Raw genomic sequence first — 15,233 nt, forward strand, 5'->3', positions numbered from 1 at the left:
TTTAGTAAATTTGGCTCCCTGTAATTTTGTCCACCTATTTATAACTCACCTCTTGGAAGAAAGGCAACAATGGCAGTAACAAAAATTTACCTGTATCAGAACAAGATTACATGAACCCCTAAATACAGCTGGGAGTGGATGTCTGTCACATGATCCCTAGCAGGTCATTTAATTTCTAGTTATTACTAAGATTTTTTTCCTATGAGTAATCTGAGATGACACACACTCCAACTGGATTTTTTTTTTTTTTTTTTTTTTTTGGGTGGCTGGCTAGTACAGAGATCTAACCCTGGACCTTGGTATTTCAATTGGATCTGGATAATTATCTCCATTTTTGTTTCAAAGCAAAAATAAAATAATTGAGAATACCTCAACTGGGAGCTGGTTATATCATTTAATTTCCATCATATTAAAAACATATTCCAAAGAAATACCTATCCATTTAGGCCATACTGATATAAACAATTCAATAAATAAATAAATGGGGAAGACAAGTCAAATCTCTCATGCATAAAAACTCCAAATAACACTTATGTAGTTCCTTCATCCTGAACGAGGTGGAGTATAATTCCCCAGCCTTTAAGTGAGGGTGGTGCATCAAGACTTCATTCCAAAGAGCACAGTATGGAAAGAGGGGGAAAAAAATCTCTTCAACACAGTGGCTGCAAGAAGACAGTAGGACAAAATCCTGAAATCGCTGAAGCGGGGGAAAAAAAACCTCTGAATCTAAAATTCTCTATTCTAGCCAATGCCTTGTTATAAGTGTAAGTATGAAATAAAAACATTTGAGAACTTTAAAAGTTTTTGCCCATAAGTTTAAGAAAAAAAGAAATAGAAATATCTTACCATTCTAGAAATGTGGAAACCAAGTAATACTTGTTAGGAAAATCCAAACCAGTTCAAATTAAACTTAATATATGATATATAATACCAGTATTTCCTTGTGGAGACGTTTAAAATCTGCCATCTTTTTGTTCTTTATTAAATGAATGAATAATGAAAAGCCCAGAGAGCAAATAATAGATCTATACACATTAAACCAAAACTGTGTTCTTGGGGAAAACAGATTGTTTTATTCTGCTCTCCTCTTTGAGCAGTATCAGAGCGAATCACGATAATTCTTTTTCTTTTAGTCGTTGGCCAGTACGGGGATATGAATCAGTGACCTTGGGGTTAAAAGACGGCACTCTGACCTACTGAGCTATGAAGCACAATTCTTATTTCCACTTACAACCTACTATAAATCCCTCCCATAAGGGAATAACCAAGATATGAAATTAGCTTTGTCCAATAGGAGCACAAGTAGTGTCAAATCAATTACATTTAGAATCAAAAGAATGTTAGATATAATTTAATTCAAATAATTAATTTACTTTGTTCCGTGCTCGTATGCTATATAATGGTTAATAGCAAAATATTTTGAGTAAACCAGATCTGTTTAAACCTCAGATGTCACTTACTAGTTATGTCCTTATCCCCTGCTAAGACTTAATATTTTCATGTTTAAAATAGAGATCATTAGTCAATTACTGGGTTCAGGAATTAAATGAAATATGTGAATCACTTCATATCACGCCTAACATGTATTTTGAACATCCAATGAATAAAAGCTTTCATTTTGATCCAATCTCTGCCCTGAAAAAGCTCACCATGGAGATATTCCCACATAGATTTAGTTATCCAGCAAGCACTATTATTACTATGAACAGAGTATGGGAAAAGCAGAAAATGGCTCAATTTGAGAGCACTTCCCCAAAGTGAGACTCTGGTGAAACTGCTAAATCTCAGTTTTCTAAGGACCATTGAAAAAGGAAGATTGAGTTCTGACTACGAGCATCTAACCCAAGTATTAGACTTGATATAAAGCCATTTCTCTCAGAACTGGAAAATGTAAAATGGGAGACAACTGTTACCTTCATTATTTTGACTATGTTTTAAGTAACTAAAAAAGACAGATAATACTTTTGATGTTAATTATAGATTCCACTAGACTAAAATGCCATCTCCAATACTGAGAAGATACCAATCACTTTTTATTTATAATGTAGATGTTTTATAGTGAAGATGTTGGATGATTCTCTCCACATTTTCTCTATTTTTAAAGAGTATTAACTCATTTCTAGGGGGGGAAACCTATTTAAAAAAACACTAGTTAACCTTGATGGTCTTTGAGTTATTTTAATTGATCACTTACCTCTAAATCCCCCAATGCCAGATTACCTTATATATGATTAAAATTTTAATATGTAAGATTTCTTAAGAAAGGGAGAAATGATGGAAGTAGGAAGATTATCAGGAGGAAAGTAAGGAAAATAGTGTCAAGGTCACTAACATGAAAAGAGCATTGTGCCTTGGAATCAAACAATGATTTTAGTACAAGTGAAATGATGTATGCAAGCCCCTTCTTCAATTACTTTCAAAGGTTTACAGATGATGTATTTCCCAAAATTGATACTAGAAAAATTTTTAAAAACTTCAACCCATATGTGGGCATTCTCCAAAAATAAATGGGCTCATACTTATGAATAAACTAGAACAATGAAAAATGAAACCCAAAATACACAGGAGGCTGCAGCTGTTAGGCCTCAAAAGGCTGTAAGCTCAGTGACAGCCCAGTGACAAAGGCTGTTATGCAGTGATAAGGGTAATTACAGGACTCTCCACAGGGCAACTTGTCCAGGTGGCCCCTTCTGACTCCCTGCCTATATAAAACAACTGCCCTTAGTTAGAGCCAGACAACTGCTTTCCAAGCATAGCAAAAGTAAGTATGGAAAGAAACCCTAGAGCAGGATTTGAGGCTGGAGAGTAAAACAGTACAAAGCTGTGGAAAGATGACCCTGAAAGACGGAAAGGAAAAAGGAAAGATGGAGAGAAAGGGGAGGGGAGCGGAAAGGAGGAGGGAAAAGGAGGAGGGGAAAGGAGGAGAGGAGGAGAGAAAAGGAAGAGAGAGGAGAAAGAAAGGAGTTCCATCCAAGAGTGGAATAATGTTAAGCACTCCACCTCAAAACACATCCACTTATTTTGGCAACTGTGGCAGTTGCCTGTTTACTCCAAGATTATCCTTCACAACCAACTCACTAAACAAATACACCCATGCACATCCACAGTCTACCATCTAGGAGAGGAGACTTTTAGGTAAGTGGATTTAACCAACTGCAAAAGAAATGCAAGACAGCTACTTATAACTAACCAATATACACCCCCCTTCAAATATTTGGGCAACCAAGGACTACTGGACATTTGAGAAAAATCAAACAGCAGGGAAGAGAAAGACCAGAAAAAAGGAACAGATTAAGTGACTCTAAGAAAAACAAATAGGAACAACAGATCAAACCAAACACCATACACATACAAATGCCTCAATTACCATGCTAAAAGTGTTAAGGGGTATGTTCTTTAAAAACAAAACAGGCCACTATGAAAAAGAAAAAGACCAGAGAACCACTAGGAGTTCTTGGAAATTTAAACATGCAGTTGATGAAATAAAAATTTCATCATAAGGACTAAGTAACAAATTGGGCAATACTAAAGATTAAATTAGTATTCTGAAAGATAAAATAGAAATCTTAGAGGAAAGAACAGAAACACAAAATATAAAAGAAAAGGCAATATAAGGCAGATAGTGCCTAGAGGCCCAACATTCATCTAAGAATTCCATAAGACAAGCAGGGACAATGTGGAAAGAAAAAGAAAACGCTTTGAATGGAACAAAAATGAGACTGCAGATAAAAGCGTGCTAAGAAAGATGAAGTTTAAAATATTTACACCTATACCCACAGTTAAAAAAAAAAAAGTCAGAGAAAAAGAGATCATTTAAAAAACATTCAGCAAGAAAAACCGTGATAGATACAAAATAATCAGATCAGAATGGCATCTTGACTTCTCGTCAGCGAAACCGACACAAGATAATGGAGGCCTTCAAAATTCTGAGGGAAAAGAATCTCGAACCAAGAATTCACAACCCAGATAACCCATGAGTCAAGAATGATGGCAAAGACAAGACCGTTCCAGAAACAATTATTTTAAAATTTACCTCCCCACCCGGGACTCCTGAGTCAGGGCAGTGGGGGCAGTGGGGTACCGAGGGCTTCAGCCACACCACCCAAACATCTGCATCAAGCCCAGCTGGAAGCCAGCCGGAAGGAGGAGAGTGACACCGGCCTTGACCACGCCCCTTCCTCCCCCTCCCACCCTATTTCCCCAACTGCTCTGCAACATCTTAGATTGAAAAAATATATATAAATGAATTTTTAAAAATAAAATAATTAAAAAACTAAAATTAAAACAAAATTTACCTCTGAAGCACTGTTTCTGAGAAAAATTTTTGAAAATGTATTTTCAACTAAACTGAACAATATTAGCGGACTTAAAAGAGGAGGGCAAATAAATCCCAGTATGACTGCAGTCACAAGCACAGAAAACAATTAATCCAAATTAGAGCAGGAAGTCACAGAACTTAGTGAAGAATGCCTTCAAAAACAAAAGCAAAATTCATTTACTCAAATTGCGAAATTAAAAACCTAAAAATTTGCTATGATAAAGGTTTTAGTGACATTAAGAAAAAAGGGAAGGTAATAAAAAATTGCAAAAAAAAAAACTAAAGCAAACTGTGGCATTATTTTCAACAGTTGATAGGACAACAGATTTAAGAAAACATAATCTTACTTGATCCTGACATTGTTCAAGCAAAACAACTTTTTTTCAACTGCTACATGATTATCATTTCTTCTCTAGGGCCTGTTTATATAAGTACTAGTTGGTTATATGATCAGTGGTATCATTCATAGTAGAAATGCTATTTTTTTGTTTTCATTTTGTTAATGTTAAGGGACGCCCCAACCCCTAATGACCTTAACAATTTTTTAGAATATTAAAATAGGAAGAGAGGGCCGGCCCGTGGCTCACTTGGGAGAGTGTGGTGCTGACACCACCAAAGCCAAGGGTTCAGATCCCTATATAGGGATGGCCGGTTCGCTCACTTCAGAGAGCGTGGTGCTGACAACACCAAGTCAAGGGTTAAGATCCCCTTACCGGTCATCTTTAAAAAAAAAAAAAAAAAGTGAACTGAAGATAACTGTAGCTGAAGAACAGAATAAAAATGATTTAAAATACTTGACAATGTGTAAGTAAAGGGAGACAAAAGGCAGAGAAGTAGAAAAACATTCAGAGGCATAGATTTTCTTCTGTAACCTAATGGTGAGTTGAGGAATATTGCCTGAAGTTGGTGTCCAAAAAAACCAAAGGTTTAAAAACATTTAAAGCTATAAAGCAAACCGTCAAAACAACTACAATTCATTAAAACAAAAACTAGGGGGTAGAAAGCATGGTTGGTGGTGTACGTACACTAAATTCCTCACTTTTCACAACAGGAAGTAAAGAGACACTGTCAGACAGATATACTAAGAAGCACATTATTTAAAATTCTGATAGTAACCACAGAATAAATAAAAACAAATTAGTTTTAAAAAAATTACCTCGGGAACAGTAAAGGATTGGCGGATTTTTACATTTCAAATGCCATCTATCTATGGTGTTAAAAAAAGATTTTACCATGTGTGCAACATTATTTTTTAAAAGAAGTTTAAAATTTTAAATGGTGATTTCCTAAAATATTAATCCTATGTTATCTCTAGAGTTTAGCTGGACTACATCATTAAACTTCTTCATTAATGACTTCCAGGACAGTGAGGACAATTCATCTCCCAAAAGTTTAAATGTTCAACCCTTTGATCAATCGGGTCTGTTAGCAATCTAACCTGAAGGAAAATTTACATGAAGTGGCCCCAAATATAAAGGCACAAGGAAGCTTAGCACACAACGTTGTCTTGGCAAAAACCTTTTACAGATCCTAAAAGCCTATCAATAAAGAATGGTTAAATAAATTACAGTAGATAAACACTCTGGGATGTTACCGAGCAGTCAAAAACACTGAGGTAAAAGGATATGGAAAGATGACCATGATATATTGTGTAGTGAGAAAAGCAAATACTATATGAATATATGTAGTATGATCCTCTTTTATGTGGTAATTTTGAAAACTATCTTTTTGCCGCACAAGGCAATGGGTTCAATCCACAGCACCTCTGCCAAGAAAAAAAGAGAAAAAAACCTTTTTGTATATGTACAGGAATTCTGGAAAGATACACACCAAACAATATAATAGTGCTTACCTCTGGATGTGAGATTGAGAAAGGGGAGGGGAAGATGTTGACTTTTTACTTCCGTTTGAACTTTTTCTGAATGTTTATTACCTTTGTAAAAGGCGGACATTCTCAAGAAAAAACTTCTATATTAATCCCATCCAATTCTTTCCTTACCTTCCCACCCCTCCATTCTCCCAACACTGTTGCACCACCAATTTCAGCCTTCCACATAGCACATAGTGTGAATCCACCTGACAACTCTTTCCAATTCTTCCATGTGATACATAGAATTGTTGCTATGCATAACTAATGGAAAAAATGAGTTTCAGCGTGGCATTTACTCTTCAGCTTGATTGGTTAGGGAATGGCACTGCTAATGAAGCCAGGTTGCAAGTGAGATCTCCACATAGGTCAGCAATTGTCATGTAGTCAGCCTGCCTTTGTATTTATCATGTCATCTTCCTGATCACAGGACAAGACATAGAAAGATCAAAGTAAACCCATTTTAAAATACCTACTGAGAGTGAGCTTCAGTGGCACAGTGATTATATTCTGAATAACATATATGTGTATATGTATGACGAAAGTTTACACATTTCTTCTGCCAATCGAACACACAGAAATCACATACTACTGATGCTTCCCAGAGAGAGAATGCTGGTGAACCAGGGATCAGCAGTAGCCCCTCTATGCTCAGTGGGACCAGTGTGATGTAGGGATGTGTAGGACCACAAAGTTCTGGTCTGTACTGTAATCTTCAGCCATCACACTGAACACAAAATCAGAGCAATGAGGCAGAGTGAAGGCTTCTCACCCTTAACTGTACATAAAGAATGATTTTTCTTTCACTACATATTTTTAGAAACAGAAACAATAAATGGAAAAAATCAAAGACGGTAGAAAAACAGACTAAATGAGGACTTACGATGCAACCAAAGTGCTGGTTATGTAAAGATTTCTAACATATGGTGTGTGTAATTTTGATCCAAATTAAAATGTCTATTAAAAATTTCCAAATAATTCACACCACAAAAATATATCATTTTTTGCCTTTATATTTTTCAATATATAGTAAGCCTAGCAATGAAAAGAATATTCTGCTTTCAGTCTATAGAATAACTCAGTCTTATCCTATACCATCAAATATAAATTTACATAACTAGAACTGAAAAAAGCAGCTAGTAGTTCTCAGGAAAGATTTAAACATATGAGGGGTCTTCAAAAAGTTCATGAAAATGTATTATGAAAAAACTTTGCATGGATTTAAAAAAAAAATTTTTTTTTTTTTTAAAGATGACCAGTAAGGAGATCTTAACCCTTGGTGTTGTCAGCACCATGCTCTCCCAAGTGAGCTAACCAGCCATCCCTATATAGGGATCTGAACCTGTGGCTTTGGTGTTATCAGCACCACACTCTCCCAAGTGAGCCATGGGCTGGTCCTCAAAAAAATTTTTGAATCAAAATAAATTCATACTAACTTGTTATAACATGTCTAACTAGGATCTACTTTGAGTCACTAAGAAGGATAAGATACCAGTTTGAAAAGAGCTCCTATCAGCACAACAGGAATTCTGCTAAAACGGAAGCAAGAACAGACATTAAATCTACTGTAAAGCTCAGGTGGAAGAATGGTGAAATCACTGAGGCTTTAAGTTTATGGGTACAATGCCCCAAAGAAATCAGCAGTTTACAAATGGAGAACTCATCTTAAGACAGGACAAGATGATCCTGAAGATAAAGCCCACAGTGGCAGACCATCCACATCACTTTGTAAGGAAAAAATTAATCTTGTTTGTACCCTAATTGACGAGGACCCAAGATTAACAGCAGAAACAACAGCCAGAACCACAGACATCTCAGTTGGTTCTGCCTACACAATTCTGACTGAAAAATCACAGTTGAGCAAACTTTCCTTGATGGGTGCCAAAACTGTTGTACCCAGGTCAGCTGCAGACAAGAGCAGAGTTTTCAACGGAAATTTTAAGCACATGGGATAGAGATCCTGAAGCAATTCTTCAAAGAATTTTAACAGAAGATGACACACGGCTTTACACCAGTAAGGATCCTGAAGACACAGTACAATCAAAGCAATGGCTACCAAGAGGTAGAAGTGGTGCAGCCAAAGCCAAAGTGAAGGTCATGGCAACAACTCTTTGGGATGCTCAAGGCATTTTGCTTATTGACTTCCTGGAGGGCCAAAAAACAATAACGTCTGCTTATTATGAGTGTGGAGAAAGTTAGCCAAAGCTTTAGCAGAAAAATGCCTAGGGAAAGCTTCATCAGAGAGTCCTCCTCCACCACAACAATGCTCCTGGCTCGTGCCTCATATCAAATGAGCAATTTTTCGAGAGTTTCAATGGAAAATCATTAGGCATCCACCTTACAGTCCTGATCTGGTTCCTTCTGACTTCATTTCTTTATCTTAAAAAATCTTTAAAGGGCATCCATTTTCTTCAGGTAATAATGTCAAAAAGACTGCATTGACATGGGTTAAATTACCAGAGCCCTCAGTTCTTTAGAGATGGACTAAATGGCTGGTATCACTACTTTTAAGTGTCTTGAACTTGATGAAGTTTATGTTGAGAAATATATTTTTTATTTTTATCTCTTAATTCCATTTTCCCACAAACTTTTTGAAGTCCCCTCATATTATCTATTCAAAAAACAAAGAAGTGAGCAAGCAAACGAAGGCAAAGAAGGGAACTCTGGGGACAGCGCATGAGGAACGCTGGGAGTGAAGGACTGTCTTACGTCAATCTTGTGGTTCTGAGATGACAGTGGAAATAAAGTATGAGGACTTACACAAATAAAGCTTTAAAAAAATAAGTCATAGTTCCATTTCAATATAATGTTATTTATTTGAATGTGGCTTACAATACAATTTTATCAGTGACACTTCTAAACCTAAGAATCACTACTGAAAATAGGATAATCATATCCCATCCCAACTCTTGATCCAATAATCTCTTCCCTTTAAATAAACCCTTTAATACCTTTCCTAATCAATTCCAACATCGTCTTAAATCAAATTAATTAATATATATGATATTTTCTTTACTCTCACCATGACTTTTAGCATCTTTTTGTGACACACAACTTAAAAGCAGCAAACATTTGCTTCATCCTGCATTGTGGGGAGTGCCTTCTTCCATGTATGTCTGCGGCCCTCACAACAGCCCTGTGAGGTAGGTATCATTAGCCTTACTTTACAGATGAGAAGAATGACTTGCCCAGAAGTAAAGGTGGGATTCAAAACCAGGCCTAGCTGATTCTCAGCTATACAATGTTTAAAGTTCCCCAGAGGAAAAACAAAGATTGTCCCAATGAGAAACTATGACTGTACCTAGAATTCTGGAGCAGATAGAGAACAGGTTCAACAATGTTAATAATTTCTTCTTGTCACGTAACCATTGTAAACAATTACACTACATTCTTCTATCATTAAATTTTAAAGGTAACAATACAAAATAGAGTTTTCCCTCTCTACTAAAAAAAAAAGACATATTACAAATAGACTTGCACTCATCATTGACTATGAAAAGACACAGTAAACTGGTACTATTCTACATCAATCATTCTGGTGGTAAGGAGATAGCTACAAAGAAGACATAAACGTAAATGCACTGATTATAGCAGACAGGACCAGTGAATTCTGTGAGGATCATGAAAGTGAGTTTCTGCCCAAACTAAAACTTTAGTTTCAAAATATTAAACCTGATTACCAAGAGAATATACCAGAAATCTGTGTGTCTAAATTATATGAAGATGCATTCTGGCATCTACACATAATTTAGACACAGACACAAATGTTATATAATAATTTCCCTACCAATCCTAAAATCTGTGGCAACTCTAGAACATGCTCTCTTTTCCACGCAAATTTATGTACTGGACTTAGTAAATAAAATTTAAATGAGGGTTCATTATATGGTGTTTAAAACCTAAATTAATACATATTTATGTGGAATAGTCTTTAGGAAAAAATCTTATTATGAAAAGTTTTTATAGTTTGGTCCAAATCGACAATATTTAAGGTTACTACTGCTCTACTGAAAGAACCAAGATATTAAAGCTTTTGCAATCTAAATCTTTTCTTAAAAGTTTTTGAGGTTCTCATAATCATTCAAAACTATAATAAAAGCTATGAAGATTTCAATGACAAAAAAATGATGACAGTCTATTTCTATGAGAAAATTCTATAGACCAATGACAGAGCTAATGGTACTACTGAAGAGGCTGGTTCTGTCTATAACATGTCTTGTCTGATGGAGATAGACCATGTTGAAATCTGTAATCATGTGACACTACCTAAATGTACTCTAGACTTTTAATAAGTACTCATGTTAAGTCTTATACTCACTACAAACTTAACTTTTCTAGTTTTAAAATTTATTCAGTTTTGAGCCTATCGTGGAGTTTACCAGAAGACAAATTTTGTTCTGAAGACCTCCATGGTTTTTTTTTTTTTTTTTTTTTTTTTTTTTTTTTTTTTAAGATGACCGGTAAGGGGAACTCAACCCTTGGCTTGGTGTTGTCAGCACCACGCTCAGCCAGTGAGCGAAATGGCCATCCCTATATAGGATCCGAACTCATGGCCTTGGTGTTATCAGCACCGCACTCTCCCGAGTGAGCCACGGGCCAGCCCATGATCTCCATGTTTTAAAGACACTGTCAGACTTGCATGAGCAGATGCCCAATATCTGATTTTTAAAAGTTACCACTTTTAAAGTTACAAAAACTACAATAGTTACCTCAATCATAGATATTATTCTCTGTACTATAACACAATAATGCAATGATTATTTCAGAATATATGTTACTTGAAATTAAGATGCCATTAAAAGAAATGCTCTGATCGTCTGGCTCAGAGAATCTCTACGCTTTAGAAATTATAATCATTATTTTGTGGACAGATACTTGTACATGATAGTTTCTGGTAAACTGATGAGTGTAAGAGAAGAAGAGAATATATACAATATAAAGATAATATACACAATTTAAAACTATGCAATACATTCATAAACATAATTGAACCTATTCATTGGGTTATTCAGATACCCTATATTCTTGCTTATTATGTGTCTACTTGACCTACCATATTCTAAAACAAACAGGTGATTAAATTTCTCACAAGAATTATCCTTCAGTCATGTGCTCCCTTATTTCTAGGAGTTTTTGCCAATGTAATTTGTTACACATAATTTGTTGTTTGTTATATTTAATTGGTATAATTGGCTTGATTCTATCTATACTGTGTATATTTCTACCTGTAATAAACCATTTTTTAACTTTAAAAAAAAAGAAATGCTCTGAAACCAAATGTCTCCAGTCATCACACTGCTCATGAAGACAGGAATAACTGACTCCTCCCCCATACCCAGTGCCTGGCACCTCACCTGGCACACAGGACTCGGGAACTATTTGAAAAAATGAATGAACACAAAGACCTTTTCAGTTATCTTTTTAGATGCACATAACTAATCTGGAGATTTAGAACTGTAAAAACATGTTTCTTTCTCTGCCTAATGTCAACCTGACAGTTCATAAGGAATTCTACAATTAATGTAATTTGTTATTGTAAGGTATGTAACAGTTCACAAGTCTTCAAAACCTTTAAAATCCCTTTGATATTTATTGCTTTGTATTCACAGAGACCATATAGAAAATGAACAGTTGACTCTTGCCAGTCGTAAAGAAACAACTCTTGAAGCACTAAAAATGCTTCTAACTCCTAGACACTAAATTTAGTGAGGTAAACCCTAGAATCCCCAAGAGAGATTAACATGGGAAAACTCAGTCATTTATTTCTTTAAAAGAACATGTTCGTATTTCACTCACTACTACTTCTATCCAGCTGAAAAATGGGATACTCTTAGTAGGCCACCAATCACTCCCCAATAGCTGTTTTGTAAAAACGTAACTGTCATAGTTGCAGCTTGTTCCAACCTACATGCCCAATATGTCACTGCTACTAAATCCTCACCTCCCTACACAGTCAGAAGCAGGTCTCTACATAGGTAGAGGCCACTTGGATTTGAATGCTTTTAAGGAAGAAAAAAGGTAGCACCGACCTCTGAGAACTAATCTGATGTTCACAGCTAAGCCTCAATGTTACTACAAACATTACAAAATGACCTGACATTACAGCTTAACCATTTTGTTCTCCTGGTGGACAATCTCACTTAACATCTTTATCAAACGTAGTCATATGATACTATGAGAAAGTGAGACAAAAAAAAACAAGGTCACTGTACAACCCACAAAATATGAAACATCTTTATTTTTCTCTCTAGCCAAGAATAACAGCTAGTTCTTTAACCAATACATCTTTATATTCACTCTAGTCTGCCCTCCCTGTAAGATTTATTGATACCAAATCATAGAATTTCCTCCACTTTCTCACAGTAGCCAAACCAGAGCAAACCCCTACACTTCCTTAGGTCTTCCCCAAAATTACCCAATCAAAGGCTAAATCCTGTAACAGATTGTTGATAACACCCTCTTACTGAGAAACTCCATAGTTCCCTATGATCTGTATTGTTTGTTGCAGTGACTAATAAATCCAATTTGTTCAACCACAGGTATATTCATGGTACTTTGGCTAAAGGGTATTGATATTTGTGAATGCTAATGGTGGAATAAAAATAGACTAAATGTTCTAGGCTTACAAACATGACTCTAAAACACAACTTATTAATACACATCTCATAATTCTCAGGGAGGGCAGTTTGGGATGATTTTAATATAGGATTTCTTCCATTTTACTTTTAATGTCAAGACCATGCTAAAACATGTTGAATGGTTCAGATGAAGGAAAAAGCGTTACTGACAATCACACTGAAAATTGTTAAGGCTTAGGAGAAGCCTATCAAGCCAAATAGATTAGGAGAATGAGGAGGAGTTAATCAGGGGCATGCCTTCAATTGAGATAACCCAAGTATTTGGGCTACACCGGGTTTAGAGGTATTTTAAAACAAGGGCACCAGGAAAATACCCAATAATAATAAAACCAAAGCTATAAGAAAAAAAGTAGAAGGTGGCAACTTAAAAAAAAAAAAAGTGCTCACCTTAACTACTAGAATATCTGGGTATCAGGTTAGCTGTGAGAAGAAAACAAATCAAGATTTTCATATATACTTTCACTGAAAGATTTTTTTAATGTGCAAAATCTCCCACTTTTCAGTTAATGTTATTTCTGTATTAATCACATCCAGAGATACAAAAAACCAAAAATGCCAGCTTCAGTCTGACATCTCAAACATAAAAGTCACTGTCTTCAAAGGTATATCATTTCTTAGGAATCTGCATTGTTTGGGAATTTTGTTGGAGAGCGAAAATTTTCATCCTCACTGCCCTTATCGGCGTTGTACATGTTACAATCTGATTTCTCTTGTTAGACAGACATTACTTTTTATGGGTCATGAAAACCTGGTTACTTAACAAGCAGAAGGAACAACGATTTTTTTGGGGGGGGGGGCAGCTGGCCAGTACGGGGATCCGAACCCTTGATCTTGGTGTTTTAATACTGTGCTCTAACCAACTGAGCTAACTGGCCAGCCGGAGCAATGATTTAAACTCATCTTCTCATGTCATCATGCAGTTCAAAACCATGACTTCAATGTAACAAGAACTAGTTTTTAAAAAACAAAAGCTTGGTCAAAGAAAAGATATTTAGAACAAGTAATGACTGTGTTAGGAAAAGGAAGTTTGTGATCTCTCTGAGCCCATGTAGTACATTAGGTATTAACAGATATTTTAGAAAATAATGAGTTAAAATATTCATAAGCTCCATTTTAAAGTAAGTTTATTCCTTTTTCACCTATATTTGTATTAGGGTATTAGAAGTAATACAATAGGAACACTGATCTTTTCCACTAAATCCAACCTCTCTTGTAAATCTCTTCTAATATTTTTTTTTAATTTGAGAAATAGAGATTTACTGCCTGGTGAATTTTAGCACACGTTTAATTCAAATGTGATTCTAAAGTAATGATGAAGTAAACAACACTACTGGCTACTCTCTCTTTAAAGTACAGACCTCAATAACGGCAAAAACTTAACATTTACAATGATCACAGTACTTAGCATACCTCTTCATGAAGGACTAAAACTCTCCTTCCACCATACTAAGTCTTTCAAACACCTATCATTTCACAGGCTTTAATTTTTAATATGTGCTACCTAAATCATAAATGTATCATCTTACATGGGAGAAGTGTTTTTAAAAAAAGTCCAAAATATAAAGGAAAAAACTACATTTAAAAGTTAATTCAAAAAGTTTAGGTAGTTTATAGTAAACAATTTAATGCTCTCTCTGCTAGAAGTTAATAGTCCAAATAAAATACCTAGTAAATACTCCTGAAGAATTTTAATTTTATTTTCACCCAGAAGACCCCTGGTTATTTACATTTGCATGGCACATTAAAAACTAAACTAAAAATGTCCTCAAAAATCAGATTGATAATATACTTGAAAGAGATGTAAATGAAACAGCTGGCATAAATTTCAAGAAACTAAATGATCGCATTTGACCATTACAAAAAAATTAGAAAATATTAGTAACACCAAACTTTTAAAGTATTTAACATTCAGGGCCTACACAACGAACATTAAAAATGTGTGCTATACTATATGACCTCAATAAAGAAGCAGGATTTAAGTTCAGAAATCACTAAACTTAAATGCTCTTTAATTCCAGATGACTCTTTGAATATTATCCTATTTCCCCTTAGAATCATGTATTCAAGCCCACATCTGCTACATCCTAGGTAAGGATTTGGCTCCTACCACGCAACAAACTACACCAAAGACTTTGGGGACAGAATGTTACATACTACACTTAGCCTGTTGTCAAACTGACAAGTTTGATTGGGTGGAGGTCCAAACAGATGACATTAGGTTTCTGTATTTAAATCTTGTCCACTGCAACAAAAATATGTACAGTACACTTTCCCCAAGACTCCTAACTTACTGCTAATCAAATTACTCATCCAAAATGGCAAAAAGATTTGACATTTTACCAGAGCTATTATTTGCTCATCCAACTTTATTACTAAATGGGGTCAGAAATTAATTCCTGTAGTTCAGGTT

The 15,233-nt window shown here is 35.3% G+C and overlaps 1 protein-coding gene across 4 annotated transcripts in view; it reads right to left on the reverse strand.

Moving 5' to 3' along the window:
- WDR33 (WD repeat domain 33) overlaps positions 1-15,233 on the reverse strand; it is a 103,374-nt gene that overhangs the window by 30,898 nt on the left and 57,243 nt on the right. Inside the window, exon 8 of one of the 4 annotated variants that reach the window (XM_063092815.1) lies at positions 420-662. The exons of the other annotated variants lie outside the window; for them this stretch is intronic. Coding sequence (XP_062948885.1) covers positions 598-662 — 65 coding nt within the window. The 3' untranslated portion in view covers positions 420-597. Of the gene's footprint in view, positions 1-419; positions 663-15,233 lie in introns of those variants that run through there. 4 annotated transcript variants of the gene reach the window in all.

The sequence above is a fragment of the Cynocephalus volans genome, chromosome 1 (genome assembly GCF_027409185.1).
Source record: "Cynocephalus volans isolate mCynVol1 chromosome 1, mCynVol1.pri, whole genome shotgun sequence".
NCBI classification, from domain to species: domain Eukaryota; kingdom Metazoa; phylum Chordata; class Mammalia; order Dermoptera; family Cynocephalidae; genus Cynocephalus; species Cynocephalus volans.